General features: G+C 58.7%; 1 protein-coding gene across 3 annotated transcripts in view; it reads left to right on the forward strand.

Moving 5' to 3' along the window:
- SHANK3 (SH3 and multiple ankyrin repeat domains 3) overlaps positions 1-25,347 on the forward strand; it is a 52,978-nt gene that overhangs the window by 12,156 nt on the left and 15,475 nt on the right. For 2 of the 3 annotated variants that reach the window (XM_067010554.1, XM_067010557.1), the window contains exons 11-21: positions 1,981-2,254; positions 5,195-5,397; positions 6,527-6,640; positions 12,581-12,656; positions 12,850-12,932; positions 13,382-13,506; positions 13,607-13,739; positions 14,652-14,732; positions 19,120-19,143; positions 22,690-22,820; positions 23,464-23,548. In XM_067010554.1, the coding sequence (XP_066866655.1) occupies positions 1,981-2,254; positions 5,195-5,397; positions 6,527-6,640; positions 12,581-12,656; positions 12,850-12,932; positions 13,382-13,506; positions 13,607-13,739; positions 14,652-14,732; positions 19,120-19,143; positions 22,690-22,820; positions 23,464-23,548 (1,329 nt within the window). The remainder of the gene's footprint in view (positions 1-1,980; positions 2,255-5,194; positions 5,398-6,526; positions 6,641-12,580; positions 12,657-12,849; positions 12,933-13,381; positions 13,507-13,606; positions 13,740-14,651; positions 14,733-19,119; positions 19,144-22,689; positions 22,821-23,463; positions 23,549-25,347) is intronic. The other variant, XM_067010555.1, reaches the window with a different exon arrangement.

Here is a 25,347-nt window from a genome sequence, read left to right on the forward strand (position 1 = left end):
GGAAGTGTTCCTAGCTTTTCCATTTTTTTGGAAGAATTTGAGAAGGATTTTGCTAATTCTTTAAATGTTTGGTGGAATTCATTAGCGATGCCGTTTCATGCTGGATTTTTCTTTGTTGGGAGATTTGTGATTACTGATCCAATCTCCTTGCTTTTTATGGGTCTGTTTAGATTTTCTATTTCTTCTTGAGTCAGTTTTGGTAATTTATGTTTTTCTAGGATTTGTCCATCTAGTTTCTCTAATTTGTTGACATACAATTATTCATTGTATTCTCTTCTATTTCTTTTTACTTGTATAAGGTTGGTAGTCATACCCCAATTTTCATTTCTGTTTTCAATTATTTGTGTCCCCCTTCTCTTTTTTTCTTAGTCAGTCTAGCTAAAGGTTTGTCAATTTTGTTGATATTTTCAAAGAAACAACTTTTGGTGTCATTGATTCTCTCTGTATTTCTATTCTCTATTTTGTTTATCTCATGTAAGCTTTATTATTTCCTTCCTCTGCTAGCTTTGGGTTTGGTTTGCTTCTCTTTTTCTAGTTCCTTAAATAGGTTATTGATTTGAGACCTTTATCCCTTTTTAATGTAGGTGCTTACAGCTATAAATTTCCCTTTTAGTACTGCTTTTACTGCATCCCATAAGTTTTGGTATGTTGTATTTTTGTTTTTATTTTCTCAAAGTGTTTTCAGTTTTCCTTATGATTTCTGTTTTGACACATTGATTAAGAGTGTTGTTTACTTTTTCACATATTTGGGAATTTTCCAGTTTTTCTTCCTGTTCTTAATTTCTGGCTTCATTCCATTGTCATTGCAGAATATACTTTGTATGATTTCAGTCTTTTTAAATAATTTATTGACACTTTTTTGGTGACCTCATTAATGATCTATCCTGGAGAATGTTCCATGTGCACTTGAGAATAATGTGTATTCTGCTCTTGTTCTGTGGAGTGTCATATATATATATATATATATATATATATATGTATGTATGTATGTATCTGTTAGGTCTAATTGGTTCAAGTCTTCTATGTTCTTATTGATCTTCTCTCTAGATGTTCTATCCATTATTGAAGGTGGGGTGTTAAAGTCTTAAGTATTATTGTAGAACTGTCTATTTCTCCAAATATATCAATGTTTGTTTCATATATTTTGATGCTTTGTTGTTTGGTGCATATGTATTAATAATTGTTAATCTATTTGATGAATTGACACTTTTATTAATATATAATGTCCTCTGTCTCTTGTAACACTTTTTATCTTTAAGTCTATTTTGTCTGATATTAATGTAGCTACTTAGCTCTCTTTTGGTTACTATTTACATGAAATATCTTCCTTTATCCTTTAATTTTAAGCCTACTTGTGTCTTTGGATCTACAGTGATTCTTTTGTAAATAGCACGTAGTTGGATCATGTTTTTAAAATCACCATCTGCTATTTAAATAAAGTTTTATTGGAACTCAGCCACACCCATCTGCTTATACATCATTTGAGGCTGTTTTCATGCTGCAGTGGCCGTGCTGAGTCCTTGCAACAGAGACTGTATGGCTTGCAAAGCCTGAAATGGTTACTATCTGATTCATTACAGATGTTTGCCAACCCCTGGTCTAGAACATCTTTTACAGTTTCTCTGGTTATGGTCAACTGCAAACAGTTCTATACAGTGGTAGTCTGGTGAGATTTGTCACATGTGGTCGGTTTTGTCTCTCTGGAAGCCTGTGATATAGGCAGTTCCAAGACCTCATTTGGCTGACAGGAAGGGCAGGCTTTTATCCCCTGAAGGTAGAGGTAGAGGCAGTTTGGTATGTGACCCGCCCCGCATCACAGTTTCCATCATGGGGTGACCAGCTGTCCTGGTTTGCCTGGGACTGAGGCAGTTCCTGGGACATAGGATTCCACTTTTAAACTCTGGAGATGCCAGGCAAACCGGGACAAGTTGGTCACCCTTTCTGGCTGCCCAGTCTCACCTGTGCCCCCTCCCCCCCCAGTACCATTCAGGGAAACCCCCAGCTATGCGAAGCGGCGGCGGCTGGCCGGCCCTAGCGGCCTTGCCTCTCCTCGGCCCCTGCAGCGCTCAGCCAGTGACATCAACCTGAAGGGTGAGGTGCAGCCAGCAGCTTCTCCTGGACCTTCACTGCGAAGCCTCCCCCACCAGCTGCTGCTCCAGCGGCTGCAGGAAGAGAAAGACCGGGACCGGGACGGTGACCAGCAGAGTGACGGCAGTGGCCCTGCAGCAGGCAGGGGCGGCCAGAGTAAGATCAGGTACGTGGGGCCGGGACCTGAGCCAGGAGGAGCCAGCGTGAGGGGGGCAGGGCGAGGCCTGCTGGTGCCTGGCACCTCTGCAGTGGTGAACTGAGGCTTCGGATGGGAAAGGGAAGAAGGTGAGGTCCCGTGGCCTGGGGCAGGCTCCCCCATGCTGATCTCTGGTTGGAGCTGGACTTGTCCCGAGGGCAGTGGGCAGCTGAGGGAGAGTATTGTGGGGAGAGGGTCTGGTCAGATCTGTGGTTTAGAAAGTTTCCTTCAGTGCCAGGGAGCAGGATGAGGGCCGGGCTGAGGCAGGGCTGGGTGACGTGCGGCAAGAGGTTAGGGACCGGAGCTTCCTCGCCACGAGGGCTCGGAATCTGTAGGTGGACCCTAGCCCTGTTCCCAAGGGGGGACTCTTCATCCCAAGACTCCCTCTTGGTGTTTCCCCAACCCCTCTGGCCCTGTATAACCACAGGACCCCATGGTTCTTCTCTTTATCCCTCACCGTGAGTGCTGGGACCCCGAGAACCAAGGACGTCTGAAGGACTTGGCATTCCTAGAACTTCGAGCAAAAAGCCTGGGTGGGAGCCCCACCAGGCTCTGTGGGCTGGAGCCCCAGTGAGCTGAGCGGTGGGGAGTGGAAGGTAGATACTGGCTCTGCAGACAGATGGACGGGCTCCAGCGCAGGCCTTGCATCTGCCGCCCGTGGGGCCTCGTGCAGATTAGCCCACCACTCTGTGCCTGGGGTTCTCACCAGTAAGGTAGGCTAATCCTACCCAAAAGATTTCCTCCGGGAAGCCTTCTGGAGCCTGGGCAGTGAAGGCTCCCTGCTGGGACCCCCTGGCCCACAGCAGCTGCTGCTGCTGCCGATTAAGGCCTCTCTCCTCCCTGCACCTTGAGGGTAGGAGCTGTCTTTCTCGTTTCCCACAGTTGCTCCAGAGCCAGTCACGTAGAAGGTGCTCGGGAGACATGCTGATCGAAAGAGTTATGTAAATAGCACTTTGTTTTCACAGTGACAGCTGGGCTGAGCAGCGTAGTGTGTATCATATCACTTAACCTTGACCGTGTATGAGGCTGTGCTGTACTTTACAGATGAGGGTCCTAACTCTCAGGTGGGGTAAATGACTTGCCCAAAGTCACAGAGCTGGGAAGCAGCTTAACTTGCCCCCAAGTAGACCTGATTCCCGAACTTCCTAAGCCTGAGCGTTCAGCAGAGGGCTTGGGGTGCAGCAGGAGCTTATAAAAGCCATTTCCTCCTCTGCTGTCGTCCCTGCTCATAACAGCCTTGACCTGTGAGGTCTTCTCTGCCTCTGCGTGTTCCTACCCAGACTGCAAGGCTACCTGTCCTGCCCCAGATCACCTCAGTTCTCCCCCCAAACTTTTGCATGGCCCAGTGGCTAAGAGAACAAATTTTGGGATGTTTCAGTTTTGCAGGTGGGCTGCTCCTGAGTTGGAGCTGTGTGGAAGCCCTGCTTTCACGCACAGTTTTCATCTGTTCGGTCATTCTTTTACAAACACAAGCTAAGACCTGCTCTGTGGGGAGAGCAGAATTATTATAACTTTTTTTCCAGCAAACATTTAGTAGGTGTCTAGGGTGCCAGATGTGGTGGAGGTCTAAGGGCGAAGCAGCAGCTGGGGGGTTGCGATCCAGGTAAGGGAGTCCCCCAGTGAGTGGCCGGGAGGGGGCTGAGGAAGTTTGGTGCACCCTGGAGGGAGAGGGCCTCAGGGGGAGAGATCACCTTTGGTGGAAGGAGAGAAGGTAGACGTCTTGAGTTGGAGCTGCTGTTGGGGGGTGGCGGGTAGAGGTAGGTGGCCGAGGTGGCAGTTTCCCCCTGGCGCCCCCTGTAGGCAAAGCCTGGCATGAAATGTAGTCGCAGGGTCCCCACGACCGTCACAGAGCCGGACAGAGAAAGGTGCATCCGGAGCTGAGAGACAGTAACTTCGCAGCTGGCCGGAGGAGCAGTAATATTAGGATAGTTGAGGTGCTGGGAAGAGCCTTGTGAGCGGCCGGGGGTGTGGGGGGACGAGAAGGTACGCAGCCTTGTTCCTGAAGTGTAGCTAATTCTCGTCCCAGAGAGCCTGGCTGTTGGCGGAGAACGTGGACCTGGTCGGCCTAGGTGCCAGGGAGCCAGTGCAGGCCGTTGAGCAGGGCAGAGGCGTAGGGCCGAGGCCTCAGGCTCGGTGCCCAGATCGGGGGAGTGGTCCGGGCAAGGCGGTCAGCCTGGAGAGGGCGTGAACATCCGAGGCAGATGTCCAGGAGGAGAAGACCCGGGTCGGGAGGGGGATTCTGGCGCCCAGCACACGCAGCGGTCAGGGTGTGCGGAGGCCGAGGCCCGAGCTGGAGGGTGCGGGCGCGGACCCGCTGGGGGAGCCCCTCCTGGCCGCGCGGCGAACCATCACTGTCCGAAGCCTCCAGTCCCCTCCCCAGCTCCCACCCGGCCGGTCCCGCCTCCCCGTTCCCCGCGACCCTCCGTCGGGCCGACCCCTCCCCCACCTTGCCCTCTGGGCACCGTAGTCCCCCCTCGGCCCTTCGGCCTCTCCCGCGTCGGGGCCGCGGCGACCGGGCCGCAGGGGGGAGAGGAGGGAGCCCGGCCCGCCGCCCGCAGAGGGAGGAGCCGGGCCGCGGAGGAGGCGGGGCGCGCGGAGCGGCCGTGGCATGGAGCGAGCCCGGCGCGCCCGGGAGCGCAGCCCCGCGGCCCCGGAGCCCTGAGCGGGCGCGGCTCGTGCGCTGGCGGGAGCGGGCCGGGCGCGGCGGCGCGGCCCATGGAGCGGCCCCGGGCCGGGCCCCCGGCGGGCGGGCGGGCGGCCGCGGCGGGCGGCGGGCGGCGGGCGCTGCGGCGGCGGCTGCGGTGAGGCCGGCGGCGGGGCCGGGCCCCGCGCCATGGAGGCCCCGGGCGCCGGCTTCGCGTGCCCGCTGCCCCCCGGCATCGCGTCCGTCACCTACGTGTTCGTCTACAGCCCGAGCGGTCCCGGCGGCCCCGGCGGCCCCGGCCCCGCGCCCGGCCCTGGCCCGGCGCCCCCCGCGGCCCCCGCGCCGCCGCCCCGGGGCCCGAAGCGGAAACTTTACAGCGCTGTCCCCGGCCGCAAGTTCATCGCCGTGAAGGCGCACAGCCCGCAGGGCGAGGGCGAGATCCCGCTGCACCGCGGCGAGGCCGTGAAGGGTGAGGGGGCGCGGGGGGCGCGGTCGCGGGGGGCGCGGCGCGGGGCCTCCTGGGGTTCGCGGGCGCCACTCTGGGATGCCCGGCCCGGCTTCCCGGCGACCGTGGAGGGGCTGATGCCATTTTGGGGCGTCTGTCATTAGGGGTGTCCCTGGGAACTCTGAGTCGCCGTGGTCATTATGGGATGCATCTGCCACTGGGGATTCCTTGTGTCACTGTGAAGGGCTCTGTCAGGGAGGGGTGTCTGTCTTTATGGGGTTCCTGTCGTGGGTCCCTCTCCATCCTCTGTCATTTTGGGTTTTCCGTGTCACAACAGAGGCTCCTCTCGTCATGGGGGTGTTTCTGTGTCATGCTCGGGGCCGGTGGTGGTGGGGTTCTCTGTGTTCGTAGGACCTTATCCTATTACGGAGCTTCCTTGAATTATGGGGTTCCTGTGTCACTTCTGGGACTTTCTTCATTGGAAACGCTTGTGATATGTGGGAATTCTCTGCCATCCGGGGGGTATCTGTGACAGTTAATGTGGGTGTCTGTGATGAGGGGGTCCTGTGCCATGACAAGCTCCTTTAATTACGAGGATCTCTGTCATCACTGGGGTCCTCACCTCACGAGTGCTCTCTGTCCGTGGAGCCTAAGAAAGACACAGTTGCGAGGGTCAGCTCTCCATGGCCCGTCGTGTGGCCTAATCCCCCGGCCACGGCACAATGACCCCGAGCTCTTGGCAGTGACCCCTGGGGTGGGCGACAGAGCGAGGTTGGTTGGGGGTTGGTTGAAGAGGCGGGAGGAGAGGGGTGAGCCGGGGGGGCAGGAGTAGGATTGTGGCCCCTGCCTCTGCCCCCCGTCCCCCCCTCGAGTGTGTCCATCTGTGCGTCTCTCTGTCCCCCACATGCCCATCCTGTGCTGTGCCCATCTGTTCTTTTCTCTCTTCTGTGTGGATCCCAAAATTTTCCCAGGGAAAAAGACAGGAGGATGAAGGAAGGGACGGGAAAAGAAGGAGAGAGGGGTGAAGGGTGGGTGGGCAGCAACTGAGCCTGAGGCGGTGCAGGTGGAGCTGGTGGTGGTGGTGGTGGGAGAGGTGGGGCCCTCCGGCCACCCTCCTCTGTCCTGACAGCCGGTCTGGCTTCTGTCCCTCCAGTGCTCAGCATTGGGGAGGGCGGTTTTTGGGAGGGGACCGTGAAAGGCCGCACGGGCTGGTTCCCGGCTGACTGCGTGGAGGAGGTGCAGATGAGACAGTATGACACGCGGCACGGTGAGTGACCCCTGCGTCCCCTGAGGGTGCCGCCCCTTCCGGCTGCCCCTTGGTCTTGCTCGGAGGCACATCCCCATTGTATACACAGAGAAAAGACTAGAACCAATTCAAACACACGTTCAAAGTAGGTGCAAACTCCTGTACAGGACAGACACAGCACGCATTCACCCCATATTTACTTACCAACACACGTGTGCATCTGGATCCTGGACAGCTGTGGAGACGCATGTGACGTGCGCGCCCATGGGACGCACGCGTATGGACGTGCGCCAGTCTGTGGTCCCACATGCGGCTCTCGGTGAGCACAAGCCTTCCCAGACCCGGTTCTCCCAGAACTGCTGGTGCTCGGAGTGTGCGATTGCGGTGCGGCTGGCAGACGAGTAAAGAGGTCAGTGTGAGAAAAGAGGCATCTTTCCAAGGTGGACAGATTGTCCAAGTGGGCAGTGCAGGGAGGCCGGGACCAGCCAAAAGGAAATGAGGCCGCTTGGGCCCAGAGGGGCCGTCATGGGCGCCCTGGGGCCAGGATGGTCTGAGGGCAGCAGGAGGGGGATGGCTGCGTCCTTAGCCTGCAGGGAGGACGTGAGGGCAAAGGCCGTGGCCGCTGGGGCCGGCGGGCAGCCTCGGTCCGACCCTGCTCACCACCTGAGCCTCCAGGAAGGACCCCTCTGGGCGTTAGGGTCTGAGGTGGTCCTGCCAGTGGAAAGGAGCGGCTGGTCCTTTCAAGACCCCAGCCGGGGCTGCCTGCGCACCCGGGAGGCCCCTTGACCCGCAGGTAGTATTTCTGGCCCCGAGAGCTGGTGGGACAAGGGAGCCCCGTCCTGAGTGGTGGCCAGCGGTGGTCACTAATGGTGTGTCTGGACCCAGGGTGCACACGTCTGTCTTTCTGCACGTGAAGGGCTCAGACCCAGGGTCGCTGTGCTCCCTTGTCCTCGGTTGTGAGTTTCCCCAGGGGAGCCCACCACTGCGTGGCCTGGACCCCTGCCCTGGGCGGAGCGTGGCAGAGCCCAGGGAAGCAGCAGTGTGGCCGCTGATCCACTCCTGAGCAGGAGCCTTTACTTTTTTTTTTTTTTAAGTTTTACTTACTTAGTTATTTTTATTGGAGTGTAATTGCTTCACAGTGGAGCCTTTACTCTCATACCTGGCTGTGCGCACCGCCTCACCCTGCTGGCTCTCCGTGCGGCTGGGAGCCTGGGAGGGACACGACATCCCGTTGTCTGCCCATTTGGGGCAGGTGGGCTGGTATGTTGAGGTGGGGAATGGTTTTGGAAGTTTGGGCTCTGGTGCCAACTGGACAGGAGAGGGGAGGGGCGGGAGGGAGTGGGTCCTGTGCGCCCCTGTGGGGTGGGCAGTGAAGGTTCTGGCCGGAGAACTCTGGGGGTCCGGGGGCAGTTGGAGCTGAGTGTGAAGCTGGAGGAGGGAAGGGAGGCCTGGACTGGAGCTGGAATTTGAGAAGAGCCCACGTTTATTAGGCGCTTGACGTGTGCCGGACCCTGTGTCGGGGGCTGGGGTCACGGGGGCTGCCTCTCCGCCCGGCAAGGAGCAGGCGTGCGCACTGCGTGGCTGTGACGGACGTGAGCACAGGGGGCTCCCCGGGTCGGTCTGAAGGAGTCAGAGGGGCCTTTCAAGCAGAGGTGCTGTTTGAGCTGAGCCTCGAAGGATCGCTGGGGCCACCTAGGTGGTCGGCATGATGGGGGTGGGGGCAGAGCCTGTTGGCCAGAGCACGGCACGGCCTTCTAGATCCAGCCGCGCCGGCACCCGGCACCCGGTGTGCTGCACGCGGCGTCAGGACGCCCGGCTGGGTTTTAAGCTCTTTTACATCGAAGAATTCACTGACTCGTCCCAGCACGCCTGGGAGGCGGGGACAGTTGTTGTTAGTTCATCTCTAGGAGGGTTCTGTTCCACAGCGCAGGGAGCAGGGTCCGGTTTGCAGGGTAGGCAGTGGGCTTCAGGGTCTGTGCTGGAGCTGCCGCGCTTCTTGGGCTCTGGCTGAGTGAACGTGTGTGTTGAGGGCAGGGTGGCAGGGCTGGAGCGGGGAGCGTGAGGGCTGCTCAGGTGTCCTGGGACCGGGGGCTGACGTTTGTGGCGGTGTCGCAGGAGGAGTCTGGGGCCGCCATCCTGACTGGGCTGGTCATTTAGGATTAGGGTGACGGCTCAGGCGGGGCAAAGCAAGGAGATGGAGACGGGGTGGGCAGGGCCGGACTGGAGTCACAGAGAAGGGAGAGGACACAGAGCAACCTGTTCAAGGGGCTGTAGGCCTCCGGGCAGTTGTGGGGCTCCTAGACAGGGGTGGCTCTGGGGTTTGTCATCTGAAGGTGTCAGAAGGTACCGGGGTAGATGGGAGCGTTTCATGGATGGGCGGGTCGACGGGCCCGCGGGGGCTGCCTCCCGGGAGGGGGTGGGAGTCACTTCTGTCCCCGCCCGCAGGCCCGGCCGCCAGCTGCTCTGGGCGGCCTCTGGTGTGGGATCCAGGGGCTGAGTTCTGCCAGAGGCCAGAGGGCAGCCCAGGAACAGGAAGCTGCTTCCAACAGGCCCACATCCAAAGAGAGATCTGTTTCTGAGACTGGAGCAAGGACAGAGAGGGACTTAGAGGCCAAGGAGGGGATGCTGCCAACACGTGTGGGCCAGGCCGATGCCCAGGGTCAGCAGAGAGCAAGGCTCCCGCGGCACCCATCTGGGTGAAAGGAGCAGTTGCAAGCAGGGAGAGCTGAGCTGTGAGGGGAGGGCGTGGGGGGACGGCCCTGGGTGCCCTGGAGGCTGGCCTAGAACACCAAAGCTCTGCCTCTGGCTGGCATCCTCCCTCCTCCCCGCTTCTCTCCAGTACTGGGCGTGGGGGGGGCACGCGGTGTGTTTTCATTTGAGCTGGCTTTTACGTGTCTGATTATAAAACTGGAAGATGAATTTGCGTTATGTAATAATGTGTGTTTGGTCGATAAATATAAAAATAGGAGTCCAGTGATCTGTAGAGGGTCTTTTTCGGGGGAGGGGTCCTTCTGCAGGCAGGCGCTGTGAACAGTTCCGAAGTTGGGTCAGCGTGGAGAAGGGTGTGGTGGAGGTGAGGAGAGGTCTGGGCCCTACCTGAGCAGTGCTGGGGCCGGGCCTGCTCTGGCTTTGAGGACGGCAGGGTGGTGGGTGCAGGTGTGCTGCCGAGGGAGGAGAGGCCAGGAGCACTGGGGACGGTGCCACTGAGGTAAAACTCTAGGCCATCAGAACCTCGGGGCCTCCGAGGTGAATTTTCCTGCTTTATAAGGAGATGGCCAGAAGGGGCTGTCGCACATACTGAGAATCACACAAGTCGGTGGCAGGGTTCTGAAATCCAGATCAATACTCTTCCTGATGTCTGTGTGCCTTCCGATGCTAACAGGAGCTCTTCTTTCCATGCAGCCACTGCTCCACCTACTTTTCTTCTTGGTTGCATTGGGTCTTCATTGCTGCACATGGGCTCTCTTGTCGTGGCGAGCAGGGGCTGCTCTTTGTTGGGGTGCGCAGGCTTCTCGTTGCGGTGGCTTCTCTTGTGGTGGAGCGTGGGCTCTAGGCACGCGGGCTTCAGTGGTTGCAACATGTGAGCTCAGCAGTTGCGGCCCATGGGCTCTAGGGCACGCAGGCTTCAGTAGTGTGGCTCGCGGGCTCTGGTTGTGGCTCACGGGCTCTAGAGCGCAGGCTCAGTAGTTGTGGCTCACGGGCTTAGTTGCTCTGCGGCATGTGGGATCTTTCCGGACCAGGGCTTGAACCTGTGTCCCCTGTGTTGGCAGGCGGGTTCTTAACCACTGAGCCACCAGGGAAGTCCCTCCATCTACTCTTTAAAAAAAAAAAAAAATTAATTAATTAATTTAGTTTTGGCCGTGCTGGGTCTTTGTTGCGGCGCATGGGCTTTCTCTAGTTGCGGAGAGCTGGGGCTACTCTTTGTTGCGGTGCGCGGGCTTCTCATTGCGGTGTCTTCTCTTGTGCAGCACGGGCTCTAGGCGTGCGGGCTTCAGTAGTTGTGGCTCGCGGGCTCTAGAGCGCAGGCTCAGTAGTTGTGGCGCACGGGCTTAGTTGCTCCGCGGCATGTGGGATCTTCCCAGACCAGGGATCGAACCCATGTCCCCCGCATTGGCACGCGGATTCTTAACCACTGTGCCACCGGGGAAGCCCCCTCTGTCTACTCTTATATCCATCTATGCTTTCACTCACCCACCCATCCTGTCATCCATCTACTCATCCATCAACCCGCCTCGCAGACCCAGTCCACCCATCCCCTCCTTCCATCCATCCCCCCCACCCCCCTACCCTGCTCTCTTTCCCTCCATCCACTTATATATACTCTTAGCTTCTGATCCATCCTTCTGTCTATCTCTTGTTCCGTCCATTCTTCCATCCATCCACCCACCCACCCAGCCAGTTGTCCACCTGTCTGTCCTTCCAGTTGGCATTCGGAACGCCTGTTATGTGCCAGGTGCTGTGCTTGGTGCTAGGATCGCAGAAATAAATGCGACGTGGTCCTCCCGCGCAGGAGCTTACAGTCAGTGGAGGAGCCGCTCGTCCGAATCACAGGTCCCCCGGACCTCCTTTCCCGCCGCTCTCTCCTGCCCCCGCTGCCCCCGCTGCCCAGCCCTTTCCCCTTACGGAGGGCTGCTCCATTACGTCCTCGTGCCTTTGTTCGCCTCTCCCTTCCTGGGGACGCCTTCACGTGACCACCTAGAATTGCAGCGCCCTGGACAGCTTCCTTTTTCTTACCGCATACCAGCATTCCACACTTTCTGTGTGTACCTGTTTCTTGTCTCCTCTCTCTCTTCAGCTGTACAGTTGCGCCTGTAAACTCCGCAGGGTAGGGGGGCTTTGTTCTGTTCTCTGCTCCATTCTTGGAGCCTGGTACGTAGTAGGAGCTCAGTACGTACTTGTTGAATGAATAAATTGATCTTGAGGAATGCTGAGCTGGTAGAGAAGGGGGGAGGAGCTGAGGGGTGAAATCTGAGGTGGTGGTGGAGCTGGAGACAGAGGTGCAGGGGGCTGGTGGCCAGGAGTGGGTGCGAGGGTACCAGAGAATCCAGTGTACGAGTACAGGCAGCTGGAGAAGTAAGCCTGGAGCAGGGAGGGTAGTAACTGGAGGTGCGGACTGGACGTCAGCAGGTTTGCAGGTTTGCAGGACATCAGCAGGTCTGCAGGACATCAGCGAGGCCGAGGGGGGGGTAGCTCTGCAGTGGCCGTGAGGGACTCTGAGATCAAGAGTACAGATGGGGATAAAGCTCTGTGGGATGCAGTGACAGCAGGGTAGGGGGACCTAGCCCCCCACACGCGGACCCATCCCTGCCCACGCAGAGGTGGGGTCTGGAGCAAAGGACCCCATGAGGATGAGCATCCCCGTGGTGAGGGGTACGTTGAAGACACAGGGCCACCTCAATGCCAGTTCACAGGGGTATGTAGCGTGACACTTGCGCATGACTGTGGGTCATGCACACACAGACATGCACACGTATGAGCACAGCACCTGTACATGACAGCAGGTCACACACAGAGACGCCTGTATGAACACAGCACTTACACATGACTCCAGGCCACAGGTGTGTGTGCGCTCACCTTCTCTGCCCTTAGTTTTGGGGCTTGCTGACTCTCTCCGTGCTTGCCCTGGCCCTGTCCGGTCTGCTGTGTGCAGCCACTCAGGAGAAAGATGAACCACAGCTCCTGCCCCCGTCTGGACCCTGACCCCTAGAGGCAAAATTTCCTGCATGGTGCCCTCAGCCTTCTCACCTCGGACCGCTGGGCCCAGGACCCCAGGATTTGGACCCGCCCACTTCCACGTGGGCACGACCAGGCCAGGGGTGTGCGTGCGCGTGTGCGTGTGCGCCTGCACGTGCTTGTGTGTGCGCGCGCGTGCGTGTGAGGCTGGTGACTGGCGTGGCTCGGGGGGCGGCTCACGCCACTTGGAGGATGAGACCCTCCGTCAGCTCCTGAACCTCCCCTCAGAAACCCGGGAGGACCGGACGAAGCGACTTTTCCGCCACTACACGGTGGGCTCCTATGACAGCCTCTCTGCACACAGGTACAGGTGGGGCAGGTGGGCAGGCGGGCGAGGGTGGGCACGCGTGCGATGGAGCGTCAGGTGTGGAGGGAGGCCTCCCGGCTGAGTCCAAGGACAGCTCCCAGGGGGGGCTGTGCCCGTGCCCGTGGGGCCCTGTCTGGGGCACGTGCTTTCCCGGCACGGCTCTCCTCACCTTTCTGTTTTCCTCTGTCAGCGATTATGTCATTGACGACAAGGTGGCTGTCCTGCAGAAACGGGACCACGAAGGCTTCGGCTTTGTGCTCCGGGGGGCCAAAGGTAATGGAGGGGGGTACCCGGCGGGCAAGGGCTGCGCACCTCTCGGGGTCTCTTCTGTGTCCTGCTCCTCTCCGCTCTCCTCCTGCCGCACCCCTGCCCCCCTCTCTTCTCCCCCACCCCCTTGCTCTCTCCCTGCTGTGACTCTGTATTCCTGGTTTGGGGTGTTGGTAGGAGGCAGCGGGTCCTTTCCCTCATTGGTTCCCAGGATCTCTGCTGTGCTTGTCTAATGGAGCGGGGGCCTTTCTGGTGGGGTGAGTGGCGGGGGCGGGGAGGGGTGTCTCTTAGAGGGGTGTGTCCTGGATTCCCGGGCTGGCTCTTCTCAGGCTGGGCGGCCCCCGCCTGCTGCCCCCCGGCCCAGGTCGTTCGTGGGAGGTTGCCGTGTGGCAGCCACCTCCACCTGGACCCCGCTGGCAGGACGCCGTCCTCATCGCCCTCTCCCCGTCCCACAGCAGAGACCCCCATCGAGGAGTTCACGCCCACGCCGGCCTTCCCCGCGCTTCAGTATCTCGAGTCGGTGGACGTGGAGGGCGTGGCCTGGAGGGCCGGGCTGCGCACGGGGGACTTCCTAATCGAGGTGAGGCTCGTCCTTCCCTGTGCGGCCCCGTGGGGTGCTGGCCTCCGTCCGAGCCCGAGGAGGACTCACCTGGATGGCCCCGGGGCCCTGACTGTCCCAGGTGAATGGAGTGAACGTGGTGAAGGTCGGGCACAAGCAGGTGGTGGCTCTGATCCGCCAGGGCGGGAACCGCCTCGTCATGAAGGTGGTGTCAGTGACGAGGAAGCCCGAAGAAGATGGGGCTCGGCGCAGAGGTGAGGGCTCGGGCTCCGGACCTCTGGGCCCAGTCTCCCTGCTCTGTCCCCTGACCTTAGACCTTTGACCCCAGAGCCATGCTCCTCTCCTCACCCCCGGCCCCAGACGGCTGACTGCTGACGTCAGAGGCCTGAAGCTAGGCGAGCGCCCACGTGCGCCGCCTGGGTGCCGGTCCCCTGATGTTAGCCACAGCCGACCCTCTCCCGGCCTCTGACCCCAGGTTGCCCTCCTAAGATCCCTGCCCCCTCCTTCCCGGCGCCCCCCAGCCCGGGGCGTGGAAGAGCCCTCCTTCCCGACGCTGCCAGCAGCTGCCTGGAGGCCGGGGTTGCCATAGCAACTGTGAGGTTGACGCTGCCGCTGCCGCTTATTGTCGGAGGGAAGGGGGAGGCGGCACCTGAGGGAAGAGGAAAAGCGTCTTCTCCCCGCGCCAACGTCGCGGCACGGCCTGGGCCCAGGAGGCTTTGCCGGCCGGCTCTAGCCCAGCCCAGGCCCTGGCTTGGCTGACCACACCCTGGTCCCCCGGGGGGCAGCGGCCTCCAGGCCTGGGGCGGGCCCTGGAGCAGTGCCGGGAGACCCCTCCCAGCCCCCACCCCATGACTCTGCCCTCGAAGCCTTCCACGTGGGCCCTCGGGCCGAGGCAGGCCAGCACTGTGACCCCCCTGGGGCCCTCGACCACCGCCTGAGGCCCTGGCGGCCCTGGCCCAGCCCGGCCTTCGGCACCCCCTGAGCTCCCAGCGCCATGAAGAAGTTTGCATCCAGCCGCAGCCTGAACAAGATCCTGGCGCAGTGTGACTCGTCCTCCCGGGAGTACGAGGAGATCCAAGCAGTGGAGCGCAGGTGGCACCTGCACCTGGCCACGCCGCGCTGCCTGCTGCTGGACAGGAGGTCCAAGGCCTCCCTCTTCTTTGCAGCCCCGCCGCCCCCTAAGAGGGCCCCCAGTACCACGCTGACCCTGCGCTCCAAGTCCATGACGGCGGAGCTTGAGGAGCTTGGTGAGTAGCAGGGCAGGCGGTGGGCAGATGGGTGGGGGCCAGGTCAGGGCAGCTGGGCCAGAGCCAGGCAGAGACAGAGGGGAGGGAGGAGGGGAGCCGGACGTGGGACAGGTTAGAGGTAAATGGGTGGGTGCTGAAGTGGTGGGCGAATTGGGTGTCTGTGGGCTGGAAAGGGAGCTGACGTGTGGATGGATTGAGGGCTGAGGGGCAGGGTGACGGGGCTGGGCGTAGACAGTGGACCACCGCGTCTGGCGGTGGGGAGTCCGGCCCTGGCTCACCAGTGTGTTGGCACGCGTGTGCACGGGCTGCCCCTGGTCCTCCACACCTCCGGTATGGCTTTACGCCTTCATTTCATCCAAGTGAGAAAAGGGGACCTGACCTTGGCTCCTGGCTGTGCCAGCCACTAGCTGTGTGGTCTTTGCATTTCCTTTGCCCTCTCAGCATCCGTTCACACGTCGGTTACGCCAGGGGTCAGTAGAGTGAGCTGCCAGCCTCACGGGGCCGTTGTGAACATTGCTGGTGCAATGATGGGACAGGTCCTCGTAAGTTGCAGGAGGCAAACAAGAGTGTGTTGGGGCTTTGATGGGTGTGGGGGGGGCACGATCCCAGGGTGACCACCAGTGGCCTCATCACGGGTGTGTCTCGATATACGTGACCATTAATAGCCTCATCGTTGGCACGTTCAGATAGACGTGACCGTGTCCCGACATACGTGACAGTTAATAATGGTTATGCCCTGACTTACATGACCGTGAACATCTTTATCATGGCATGTCCCCAAACACGTGACTGTTAACGTGCTCTGTCCTTCTATAACCTGAACCCCAATTCGAATCCCAGACTTTGCCCTCGTTCCAGCCGTAGAAGGACCCCTGACTCTGGTCCTGTGCTGAGCTCTGACCCAGTCGTGGGCGCAGGAAGGGCCTTGATCCTAGTTCTAGACTGAGCCCCAACCCTGGCTTCAGGCTTGGGTCTGCCCCAGCCATAGAAGGAAACCTTCCCTGTCCCCTAAAATTATTTCTGACCTCCCTCATGGACTGATCCCTGACCCTAGTCCTTTGCTGAGCCCCTCCCTTCCAAGCAGGTACTCCTGACTGCCACCAAGATAGATTAGGCTGATGTGGTCAGGACCTTCTTCCCCATAAATATTCTGAATAAAGTAAAACTCTAAAAATACATAGCCATCTCAAAGCGAAAGAAGAGGAATTTCCCAGTTCTCAAAACTGAAGAGAGGAATCAGAGCCAAGGCAGTGAGAGCAAGCAGGCGCTCCCATGGTCCGCGAGGGCTTGTTGGGACCGGACGGACCCTCCAGGCAGGGCGCTGGGGCTCTGACAACCCACAAAGCCAGGAGATGGGGGAGAACTAGAGCCAAGCCCAGGACTTGGAATTAGCCTCAGAAGAACGGAAACCATGGAATGCTATGAAAGAGACAAAACAAGGTGTTTAAATACAAAGTTTGAGAGAGCTAACGGAACTCATAATGAAAGAACAACACGGGGGTGGCGGGGGGAAATAAGGGTAAGCAAGCTTAAAAAGGATTCCTAAAGAAATGTCGGTGACACAAAAATACAGCCCCTGAGATTTTAAAAATCCGTGCCTGGGAAACGGTAGGGTAGACCCACCTGAAGGAAGAAACAATGAATTAAAAGATAAATCTGAGGAAACTACCCAAAATTCAGCACAGAAGGATAAGGAGATGCAAAATATCAAAGAGTAGATAAGAAATATGGAGGACAAATGAGAAAAATCCCAGCCTAAATAGGGTCCCAGGGTGAAAGAGTAAAAAGATTGGGGAAGAGGCCATATTTGAAGAGTAAATGGCTAAGAATTTTCTAAAATTGAACAAGGACACGAGACTCCACTTTGCAGGCGTGTAAGTCTGAAGCAATGAAGTAAAAACAAAGCTACGTCTAGACCTGGCATAGTAAAATTTCACAGCACCATAGACGAAAAGAAAAATCTGAACTGCCAGAGAACGATGACTTAGAAAGGACTGACAGCGGAGGTCTGATCAGCAGATGCTAGAGGACCGCGGAACAGTAACTTCAAAGTCTTGGGTCAAAATGCCTTTCCACCTGGAATTCTATGCCTAGTAACCTCGCTCATCACGAGTAAGGCAGAGAAGCTGGCCGACTGCAGGCCCCGGGGTCACGAAGGTGCAAGGCTGGTCATGGGGAGCTGACCCATTGCACTGACTGAAGATCCAAACTGGTCAATAAACCAGTACCAGTGGGCAGCTGGGTCTGGCCAGATCCCGCACCAGGCTCTGGTGGATGGTTCCGGGGAGTCTCTTGCCAGAGGCCGTCACGTGGCCATGTTCAGCTGCATGTTCAGAAAGAGGTGCTTGGGCAGCCTCAGGTCTGTCATCCAGGGACCCAGGGACTCCGCCCTGCGAAACAGAAGATTTGCCCCTGCCCTCTGGGCTGCCTCTGTGTGCAGAGACCAGTGGATGGCAAAGGAGCCTCCTTCCTCTCTGGCCTGGGCGTCCCCTCTGTTGCCTTGTGACGGGGTTGCTCCACAGAGCCCTGTCTTCCAGAGGGAGGGGGCTCACTCTTGCAGCCTGAGGTCAGCATCCTTCTCACCAGCTTTTCCTGAGCAGAGTCTGGGGGAGGGCGAAGGGACAGCCTACCACAGAGCCTCCATCCACACTGCTGAGTGAGGGGCCACAGCTTCTGTTGAGCTGGACCCAGGCCCTTCCTGCGGCTCTGTTCAGAGAAGGTCCTGGGCACCTGGGAGCACAGGAAACCCACTCCTGCCCCTGGACGACAGCTGTCCTGGGAAGCCAGTCACCTGCCGACCTTCTGTAGACACACCTGGTTTGAGGAAGCCAGGCCAGCCAGCATCAGGGTACCTAAGCGATCATCCCATGATCCAGTGTTTGTGCTTTTACGGGATGGAAATAAGACCCGTGGGTTCATTGCCAGCGTAAACATGTCAGTTTTTTTTTTGTGGGCCTCTCACTGTTATGGCCTCTCCCGTTGCGGAGCACAGGCTCCGGACGCGCAGGCCTAGCGGCCATGGCTCACGGGCTTAGTTGCTCCGCGGCATGTGGGACCTTCCCGGACCGGGGCACGAACCCGTGTCTCCTGCATCAGCAGGCGGATTCTTAACCACTGCGCCACCAGGGAAGCCGAACATGTCAGTTTTATGTCACAATATCGAGGGCTGATAGGGCCCTTCAGTGTCTGTAATCTATTGAGAAGATGACCTGAACACCTGGGAAGAAAGGGAGATGTGAGGCGACAGGAAAAGCAGGTAGCGAAGGATGGGGGCTCACGCAAGGCGGCCCCCGGTGGCTTGGAGGGCCCTGCAGGAGGAAGAGGAAGGGAAGGTATATCCTGGGTGGGGGGGCATTGGTGTTCCAGAAAAGGAAGGGCTGAGGTGGCTGGCAGAAACAGCATTGAGAGGAGGGGTTGGGAGAGAGAGGGAGGAGGAGGGAGCCTGGGACACCCCCCCCCCCCCCCCCCGTGCCCTTCAGCCCTGGGGCCCCTCCCACTCAGCAGGTGTTCACTGCATAGCTCAAACCAGGGACGTGCTGGGGCTGCAGAGGTTGCTGGAGACCCAGGCCAGAGGGGGCCCTGATGGGTCCAAGCCCCTCCTGTCCCCTAAGAAATCTGGAACTTCTGGGTCCCTTTTTCTTTCGAGATGAGAATGTCGGGGCAGGTGCCATGCCAGGGTGTGGTCCCTGACTGGCCTTGGTCTGGAAAACACGCGGACTTGCCTGCTGTTGGAAACGCAGTGCAGGAATCCTTGTGGGTGGCCACCACACCGTTGGTGGCCTCTGAAATGGGTTTTTATAGGGTTTTGCCTTTTTTCTGGACAAACATTTCGTTTTTTTTTTTTTTTTTTTGTGGTACGCGGGCCTCTCACTGTTGTGGCCTCTCCCGTTGAGGAGCACAGGCTCCGGACGCGCAGGCTCAGCGGCCATGGCTCACGGGCCCAGCCGCTCTGCGGCATGTGGGATCTTCCCGGACCGGGGCACGAACCCGCGTCCCCTGCATTGGCAGGCGGACTCCCAACCACTGCGCCACCAGGGAAGCCCTGGACAAACATTTGATTGAACCAAGCGTGACTTAGTTGTGTGTCCACACAAGCCTGTGTGTGTCTGTGCGTGTGCGTGTGTGTGTGTGTGTGTGTGTGTCTGCGCGCGCACACAAGCACTGTCCCTGCTTGTGGTGGTTCCCACCTTGAATTTCATGTACTGACTTGGCATTTGGGTCGATTTCCCACTCACGGTCCGACGAGGGTACAGGCCAGGGGTGGTGGGGGGTCTGGGAGATCCTGGCTGTTGGTGGGGTAAGGATGCGCTAGGAGGGGGAGTGGGGTCCGGGTGCCGAGGGACAAAGCCTGCCTCTCACCCCGTTTACTCTGTTTCTTGATTCCAAGCCTCCATTCGGAGAAGGAAAGGGGGTGAGTCACCTGCTGTGCTCGGGGCCCAGCTTTGCCTGACCCTTGGCTGCGGAAGTGCTTGTGTGTGAGGGGCTCCAGTTCGAGGCAGGGGGTCCGGGAGCCTGGGTTGCACCCTCCTGTTGGCCTTCTCCGTGGGGGGCTGCTGGGGGCACAGTGGAAGGACCTGGGGAGGGTCAGGTGGGCCTGGGATGGTGAGTGCGGCCACAGTCCTCGGGGGCTCGGGTGAGCTGGGCGCAGTGGCGTGAGGGCCACGGGGGCTGCTGAGGCAGAGCTGGAAAAGCGTCCCGGTGGAGGCCACAGGTCATGCCACGGCCTGGAGCGGAGCGGGGAACGGCTCAGAAGGCCCAGCTGTGGAGCTCGCTTGGGGAACAAGGGGACTGGCTTGATGGGGGCGGGGCTGTCAGGTGCTCAGCCCCAGCCCGTGTTGCTTCTCTCTGCTTGTTTTCTGGGGCTCCTGTGCCTGGTGTGTGGGCCCCGTTTCTGTGCTGATCTGTTACGGGGTCGAGCCTAAGGCTGACGCCCTTTAGCAGCGGGAATCTGGGCCCCGAGCTTTGTCGCCCGGGTTGTTGACGGGACCACCCCCGCCCCTCCCGTCAGACCTCCCACCCTGTATCCTCTGAAGCTCCCTCCTGGGTGTCCTGGATGTCCAGCCTGGCTCCACGAGGCACAGCAGCCAGGCAGGGGCAGAGTCTGGGCCTGGCCTTTGCCAGCCGGCTCCACCTCACGTGGACACTGGAGCCTCTTCCTGCTGCACGGGAGTCTGTGCCAACCAGGGGCCTGAGGTGGCTTTGTGGCCCCAGGCGTGCATGTTCACTCGTTTGTCTTTGTGCCTGGTGCCTGCCCACCCCTCGCTCTGGGGTCCACCGGGCCTTCCCTGGGCCAGGGACACACCTGCCCGTCTGTCTGAGCCCAGGTTCCCTGTGTGACCTGCGATCTCACCCTCTGAATTCTCCCGTTGCCCTTACCCCGGTCCCAGGTGAAATGCTTTCCCTTTTCAGGGTCTTTTCAGGTATAAAACAGATGACTAGGTCTCCTCCGGGGACACTTTTCTTCACACCTTTGAGGCAGACACACAAGCTATTTCTGGAATATTTTGGTTCTTTCCTCAGCTCATTAGCGGGGCTCCCAGGGTGCTCTGCCGTGGCCTGTGTGCTGCTTCCAGTCGTAGGGGAAGTGACGGCGCTTCGTCGCCCCCGCAGGCCCCTCATCCCTGCTTGGGTCCTGGTTCAAACAGCTGCGTCCCCAGCTGCGGCCCTGCCGCATAGCGACCCCTGGCAGCCGGTGTAGTGCCCCAGACCTGCTTCCTAATGGGCTTCATTTCTTTTGTTAAGTCTCTAAAGTCATTTATTTAAGAATATATTTTTCTCATTTTGTTGGGGATTGGTGTCAACCTCACCAGCTTGTAGTTTGCAGAATTCTTTTCCTTTTGAAAATAAGTCTCGTCTGGCCTCAGCACCATCGCCCCATGGCCAACAATATTCGCTCTGCTAATAACTTCACGTGCACACTGCTTTGGGTCTCTGAGATTGAGTGCTTCTGGACCTAGAGACGCAGCTTCTAAATCCACAGCTCGGGTGAGCGTGTGCCCCGTGTGTCCCACGGAAATAACCTCTCTCCGCTCATGTCTTTACGTCTGTGGTTTCCGGATGGTCTGGTTGTTAGGTCTGATCTCTTACTTATCGGATCTATGATCTGGGGCAACTTATCTCTCTCAGAGCTTCAGATTCTTCTTGGGTAAAATGAGGGCAATAGCGATCCCTTCTGCCTGTGGTGGTTGCAGCATGAGAGGGGCCACGCAAACCTCTTCTAACTCTGGAAATCCCCACGGACTTAGCAAATGGTGATCGTGGTGATTTCAGCTTCCAAAGGGAAGTTACTCACCTCATCACAGAAGCAAACAGGAAGGCCCCTCTACCAGCGCCCCTGTCTGCACCCGGCGGCGCTGGGAGCTGTGCACAGGCCAGGTGAGCTGGTCTGTAGATGGAGCGTGTTTTGCTGGTGACTCGTAGCATTTGTTGAACTCTCTTGTATTTGGGGGCCAGGCTGGATGCAGAGGGCGTGCTGGCAAGGGTATTTGCCCTCTTCTGACAGCCCATGTGCTGTTCGGGGAGATGAGGCGCACAGACATGAAAAATTGTAGCAAGTGTGTCCTCAGTGCTTGCGTTGAGCCTGGCACAGCTGTAGCACTTCTGCCGTATGTGCTAATTCTCACAACAGACACTGAAGCAGGTACCTTTTTTAATGCCTGTTATCAGATCAGGAAATCAAGTCACAAAGAGATTATTAGGTCAGGACAGTCAGTGTACAGGATGGGTCTGGGCTGGGTCGGGTACTGTACGTCTCGGAGGAGTTTATTTCCTTCCCCACAGCAGTTGCTGAGCAGTGCCGGGAGGGGTCAAGGCTGACCACAGTTCCCCAAGGGGGGCACTTGGGGCATAAAAGGACCAAGCGTAACCAGATGCGCGGTCCTCCCGAGTCGGGAAGGGCTTAGGGGTGCCGCTGGGCTGCGGTGGGGCTCCCGCCTGAGAGGGGCGGTGTGGCAGCCAGGTGGACCGGGCAGCCGCCCCCAGCCCCTGCTGTGTCCCGCGCGCTGGCCCTAAGTGGGCCCTCCCCAGGCATCCGTCCACAGCTGACAGGTTTCAGACACAAGTGTCTAACAGAATTTTCAAGCCGCTTGGTAGTCAAAAACACTACTTTCAAAAACATTAAATGGCTTTAAGAGAAACAAGCAAACAAAGCTTTTCTTTTATAACAAATTTGAAAAGAGTGCCGCCCGCCCGAGGGCACCTGGTTCAGGCCTCAGCCCTGGGCTTGTCCTTCCCCCTCCCGGCTTCTGGGGCTGCTTTCTAAGGGGCCGGTGGAAGCCCCCTCAGCACTGCCCCTCCCAATGTCCTCTTCTCTGCACCCCCAACACTTGGTGGGGCCGCTTTTCGGGGGTGGTAGGTTCTGTGGCCTCCTGATCTGCATACAGCTATTTCTTAGGTCTCTAGCCTCCAGCAGTGAGCCCCCACCCTGCCCCCCGTGGTTCTTGGTTTATTCACATTCTTTGTGGGTAGCTGCTGTACATCAGGGTCTGTTCTGGGGCTACAGCTTATCTTTTGGTGCAGTGGCGGCACAGACAGGCGAGTAATGCCATGTGCGAAGGACAAGAGTGAAAGGGCAAAGGGAAATGGGGAAATTCGGGAGGTCTCTGGGCTGTAAACAGCCCCGCCTCCTGCCTGGTTCTCTCCTTAATGGTCAGCCAGGCTTTTCCTGGGGTGGGGTTCGCGGGCTCCCCTGGAGCCTCCCTGAGGACGGAGGGGCCAGGCTGGAGCAGGGTCTGGGTTCTGGTGTGTGAGGGGCTTGGATGGGATACAAGTTGTGGGGCCTCCTGTCTTGGTTCTGGATCGCGGGCCTTGGGGAGTGAGGGGCCGAGGTGGGCGGGGCCCCAGTGGCCTCTGTCAGCAGCACTGGGAGGACCGGCCAGGATGCGTGAGTGGGGCTGCAGGGGGGCTGTAGCGGGTTCACGGTCCCTGTGGCTGAGACGGCACCTCCTCGGTTGTGCAGAGAAGCTGGACGAGATCCTGGCAGCCGCCACGGAGCCGGCGCTGAGGCCAGACATCGCGGATGCTGACTCGAGAGCTGCCACCGTCAAACAGCGGCCCACCAGTCGGCGGATCACCCCCGCTGAGATCAGCGTAAGCCAGCCTGGCAGCTGGGGGCACTGGGGGATGGGTGGGGCACGGGGTCAGAGTGCCACGTCCCCTACTGGGTGTTTGTGCATTTTGGAGGGTGAGGGTCCATCCTTTGGACTCCACTCTCCAGGGCTGGGGGTGGAGGGGACCCCACGGCGTCTCCCGAAGACACGCGGGGCCATCAGCCCTCAGGACAGCCACAGTCCAGCTCGTGCTGAGCTCGCCCTCTTCTGGCGCCTCCCGCCTCAGGCAGGTTCTGTGCCGCCTGAGCGAGGACCCCGGCCACGCTGCGGCCACACCGTGGTGTCGCCGCCCCCCCGCCCACTCGTCTCACTTGGCACCTTCTGGGCGGCTCCCCCAGCCTCATCCTGGCCACAGCCGGGACCCCTGACTGCGCTGGCCCGTCTGCATCACCCCTGCCCAGTGCTGCCTGTGCCTGTGGGCCCACGGCCACGTCCCGGTTCCTTGGAGGCAGGGCCTGGGCCTGGCTTCTGGGTCAGACACCATGGGAATTAGCACTGTTGGAATTAGCACATGGGGTGCCTGATCTCAGGCTTAGGAGGAGGACGGGTGGGGCTGGATGGGCAACTGGGGACCCCAGTGCTCTGGAACCTCCATATACCCCTGCCCCCTCCAACTCTCACAGTCACTGTTTGAGCGCCAGGGCCTCCCAGGCCCAGAGAAGCTGCCAGGCTCCCTGCGGAAGGGGATTCCACGGACCAAGTCTGTAGGTATGGCTGGGCTGGGAGCTGCATGGGGCTGGAGGACTGGGGCGGGGGCTGGAGTGCACGCGGGGCCGGGGGACCCTGTCTCTCCCCACCCTTTGACTGAGCTTTCCGGTTTCTGAGTCCTGCCTCTCCCTGGCCCCAACCCAGGAATCTCAGTTTTTGTGGATGTATATGGGGGCGGGGGGGTGTCAGCCCTTCCCCCAACCCAGAGATACTTTGCTGAAAGATACCCTTGAGGCTTCTCACCATCTGCCACCCCCTGCCAGCGGGCACCCCCGCCTCTACTTCCCGCAGACAGCAGCATCTCCGTCCCTGGGTCTTCCATATCCTACCTGGCTGTGCCCCCTGCAGCCCGAGCACCTGTCACGTTTCTGATGCTAAGCTACCCTCCCCTTGAATCTGCCCTCTCCCCTCCCCCCGGCACCCCAGTTACTGCTCTATATCTCTCCTCTCCTTCACAGCCAGTTTCCTCCAGAAGTCACCCATACTTGCTGTCTCCCATTCCCTGCCTGCCTCTCGGCCTTGTAGGGAATCGTCCGTACCTGAACCTGAAATTGTTCTCATCAGGGTCACCAGTGGTTTCCAGGGCGTTCCTCCCAGTGGACACGTTGGCATTTGCTGCTTCCTCCTCCATGACACTTTCCTACCTAGGGCTGCTAGGACAGCACTTACTGGTTTTCCCCTCAGTTCTCAGGATGGACCTGTTCAGTCCCCGTCGCTGCCCCGCAAGATGCGGGTCCTTCTCAGGGCTATGTCCTTAGCCTCTTTGCTTCTGCACCTGTCTCCTTGGGGCCTCATCACATCTCACCCATGGCCGTCTCCTCTCTCGGTGACCCCAGACTGGGTCATCTAATAAGCGCCACCCACTGCCCCTCCCTCTAGGCATCTAGTCCCCCCCATACCTGTCCACCTGTCCAGCCATCCACCTACAGACGTGTCCAGTTTTCTGTCCATCTGTTCGCCCACTGACCTTTCCACTTGTGCATCCATTTGTCCCTGTGTACCCCACTGCTCTGTGTTCTACCCACACTGGTTCATTGAATACTTAGAGTAACCCTGCCGAGGTCACCCTGCTGAGGTCAGTACCTCTAGATTATAGATGAGAAAACCGAGGCAGAGACGTAAAATGACTTGCCCAAGGTCACACAGGCTGCCTTACCTGTCTTCTATTCACTCATCTGGCCTATCAGTTTCCGCAAACCCAATTCCTCATTCACCCCAGGACCCCTGCTGATGGACGCACACTCTAGGCTGATGCTGGGCAGGGTCTGGGGGCTCAGTTGGAGGAGGTGACATGTCTGCAGACAGCTCAGCTCAGCACTTACGTGGTGGGTACAAAAGCACATTTACTAGGGGGCACCAGCCCTGCTTGGGTGTCAGGGAAGGCCGGGCGTGTGCGTGTGCGTTTGGGCTCAGACACGCAGGATGAGTGGGGCTTTCTGAGAGAGAATGGTGTGAATTGCTGACAGACAGCAGTGGTCCTTCAGAGACCGCTGTGGGTCATTTCTGTAGGTAGGAGGGTGAGGGAGAGGACACAGCAGACTGCAGCTAGTTTGGAGCCAAGAGGCACTCCCGCCCCTCACCTCCCTGGCCTAAGCCCTGGGCATCCTCTGTGGTTTCCTCATTATTCTCTGCCTCCTCGTCCTTGCAGCCCTACCTGGCCAGGCCTCATTGTCTTGTGCCTCAGCTCCTGGAGGCCACAGCTTTGGTCTCCTCTTGACCTCCTGCCCCAGCTTCACCCGCTACTCCATCCCTCTGGCCACAGGGGGCTTTCTGCAGAAGATACCACCCCACATCCCTAG

Source organism: Kogia breviceps, chromosome 12 (genome assembly GCF_026419965.1).
Source record: "Kogia breviceps isolate mKogBre1 chromosome 12, mKogBre1 haplotype 1, whole genome shotgun sequence".
Classification (NCBI taxonomy): Eukaryota; Metazoa; Chordata; class Mammalia; order Artiodactyla; family Physeteridae; genus Kogia; species Kogia breviceps.